The sequence below is a fragment of the Oratosquilla oratoria genome, chromosome 21 (genome assembly GCF_046742065.1).
Source record: "Oratosquilla oratoria isolate Oo_2021 chromosome 21, ASM4674206v1, whole genome shotgun sequence".
Classification (NCBI taxonomy): domain Eukaryota; kingdom Metazoa; phylum Arthropoda; class Malacostraca; order Stomatopoda; family Squillidae; genus Oratosquilla; species Oratosquilla oratoria.
The window spans coordinates 36,800,012-36,802,511 of NC_134797.1; the positions used below are offsets into that span (position 1 = coordinate 36,800,012).

The 2,500-nt window shown below is 37.2% G+C and overlaps 1 protein-coding gene across 1 annotated transcript in view; it reads left to right on the forward strand.

Annotated features, from left to right (window-relative positions):
• Positions 1-2,500, forward strand: part of LOC143036862 (MOXD1 homolog 1-like) — a 47,874-nt gene that overhangs the window by 42,103 nt on the left and 3,271 nt on the right. Inside the window, exons 14-15 of the mRNA XM_076204722.1 lie at positions 1,392-1,522; positions 2,161-2,500. The exon at positions 2,161-2,500 is cut by the window's right edge and continues 441 nt beyond it. Coding sequence (XP_076060837.1) covers positions 1,392-1,522; positions 2,161-2,500 — 471 coding nt within the window. The remainder of the gene's footprint in view (positions 1-1,391; positions 1,523-2,160) is intronic.

The window sequence follows — 2,500 nt, forward strand, 5'->3', positions numbered from 1 at the left end:
ACACACACACACACACACACACACACACACACACACACACATACATACATACACACACACATACGCACATGGTATATGTAATTATTTCATTGATCGTAGTAAATAAAACTCACAATCTTAAAATATTTTTCTACCTTTGCTTGTATTCACCGTTACTACATACCTTGTACTTGTTCAGTACATTCACTTTTTTTTCATAATTTCTTTGTTTTTCTTCAGTAACTATGTATGTATGTGCTCTTTTATCTATGACATGTACAGTCACTAGCAAAGGTTTTACTCACACAGGCTTTTCGCAATACAAAATTGAAATTCTTTTGTCCAGCAACTTTTATTTTATCTATTCGAGAAAACAACCTAACTATAAGCTAAGTATGACATAGGAGAACACACCACGTACTCAACAAAAGATCATACTGACGTTGTGAGAACTGCAGCACGATCAAAACTTTTGTTCGTGACTGTACATTTTTAACCTTTATGCAATTTTCCCTTTTTTTTCACCGGAATAGCTGGCTTCCAATTCCTTGAAGAGCACAATCTTTAATATCCTCTAATATCTTACACAGACTCGATACATACACACGTACAATACAAAGTGATCACACGGATCAATTAGCCCCCATAATTATCACTTATTTGCCTCGGGATAAACACCTGATAAATTGATTTACTTTTCTTCAGTCTAATTTTTTCGGCTAAACTAAACAAAATTATTACTTTGTGGGTCTTATATTCTCTTTTGACTCCTTTGCATTTATCAATTGGCACCACATATGCCTTCCATACACCTTTCAAATCTTTCCTTCCTTTTCGTATCTTAGAAAATTCCTCTCATCCACTTTCTCCCATCTCCACTTTAACATCTCATCAGTTATTCCGTCCGCCACTGATACGTTCCTTGTATTCTTTTATTACTTTTTACTCTTCTAGTGGACAATGTGCAGGTATGACCCGTCATCCAGGAGGTGCTAAGATAAGAGGGAGGGTGGAGGGGCGAGAATGATTTTATGCCTTTTTCTTTTTGGCTACCTCCCTTGAAAGGGAAAAAAAGCCTTGGTATATGTATGTATGTATGTATGTATGTATGTATGTACTCTTCTTCCTACTCTTTGTCAGGTCTTCCCATAGCCCTGTTCCCTTTAATCCAACCTCTGTCAGTTAGATCTTTTGAAAAGAAATTACTCATATTTTCCCTTCTTGCTTTTAAGTCCCCTTACTCTAGATTTTGCCCCTATTTCTCTCGAATTTACTGCCTCATTAAATTCATTCGGGATTTTCATTTAATCCGATGTCCTCCTAGTGTGATTTTCTGCCTTTTTTCATTATAATTTTGTTTTAAAGAAAAGAAAGACTAAATACGCGATCGTTTGGTTTGGTTGATGTTACAGAACTGAGTGGGAAGACCCTATCGGAATTGCTGGAAGAAACAGACTGGACAAGTAACGAACTTACTTCTCGACTAGAGAAACTACCGAAAAATAACCTATGTATTTTGGGTCTCTGGGCAAACACAACCCACGTGAGTAGCAGACACGCAATGCATTTATGAATTCAACTCTTTGATGAACAACACTTCTTTGGATGTCTTCTTGCAACATTTACATTCAGTTTTTGGAAATTCATGTTATCTAAGAGTCAGAAGCCAGCTTGAACAGTGTTTCGTCAGCTGATGTGGTCTGTTGTTGGCACAGCAACAAAAAGGGATACAAAGAACTGAAAAACGCTGACCGTTGACCAAATCCTTTTTTGAAAACATCATTCAGTGGTCGGGGAGAATTTTAATTGTACTGCTCAGGGGTTTGTCCTGTTCAGCATCATACAGGGTTTCATATGCTTCTTATTTTTCCATGTTAGTCATTATAAGATATGAGATATTCTATACATTTACTATATAAATACTATACCGCATATATGAATACATTATTGGTTGGGGAAGACCTCGGAACCGCAATATGTATTGTAAGAATGATGTTACCCGTGGTGATATTAAATTGATCATATCAAGATTGGGACAATTTTAAATGTTAATCTAGTTTGAAAGAGCACAGTGCAATATCCACCAAATTCTCATATGACTATTAATATGATACTTTAGATATGAAATATTTCAAATGAACATATTAACTTATCATTAATATGCCATTTGGATTTTTTCAGGATTATGACTTCAAAATTCCCGAGTATGAACCTTATCAAAAGCCTCCCCGTCCATGTGTTCGTGGATTAGCTTTGAACGACTCTCCTGCTAGTGTCTCGTTAAGCGATCAACCTCAGGATTCCAAAGAAGCAAAGAAGGAGAACAAACTTTCTCCTTCGGATGGTAAGGAAACTAACTCCGAGGCTGACAAGGGGAACACGTCGCAGATCATGCGAGAAGATCAGCCAGTACAAGGGGAGCGAGCCATGACTGAGGCAACTACTACTGCCGAGGATCAACTCTCGACTGGAAGAAACTCTACGACAGAGAAGAAGAAAATGTCAAGCAAGAAAGACATGC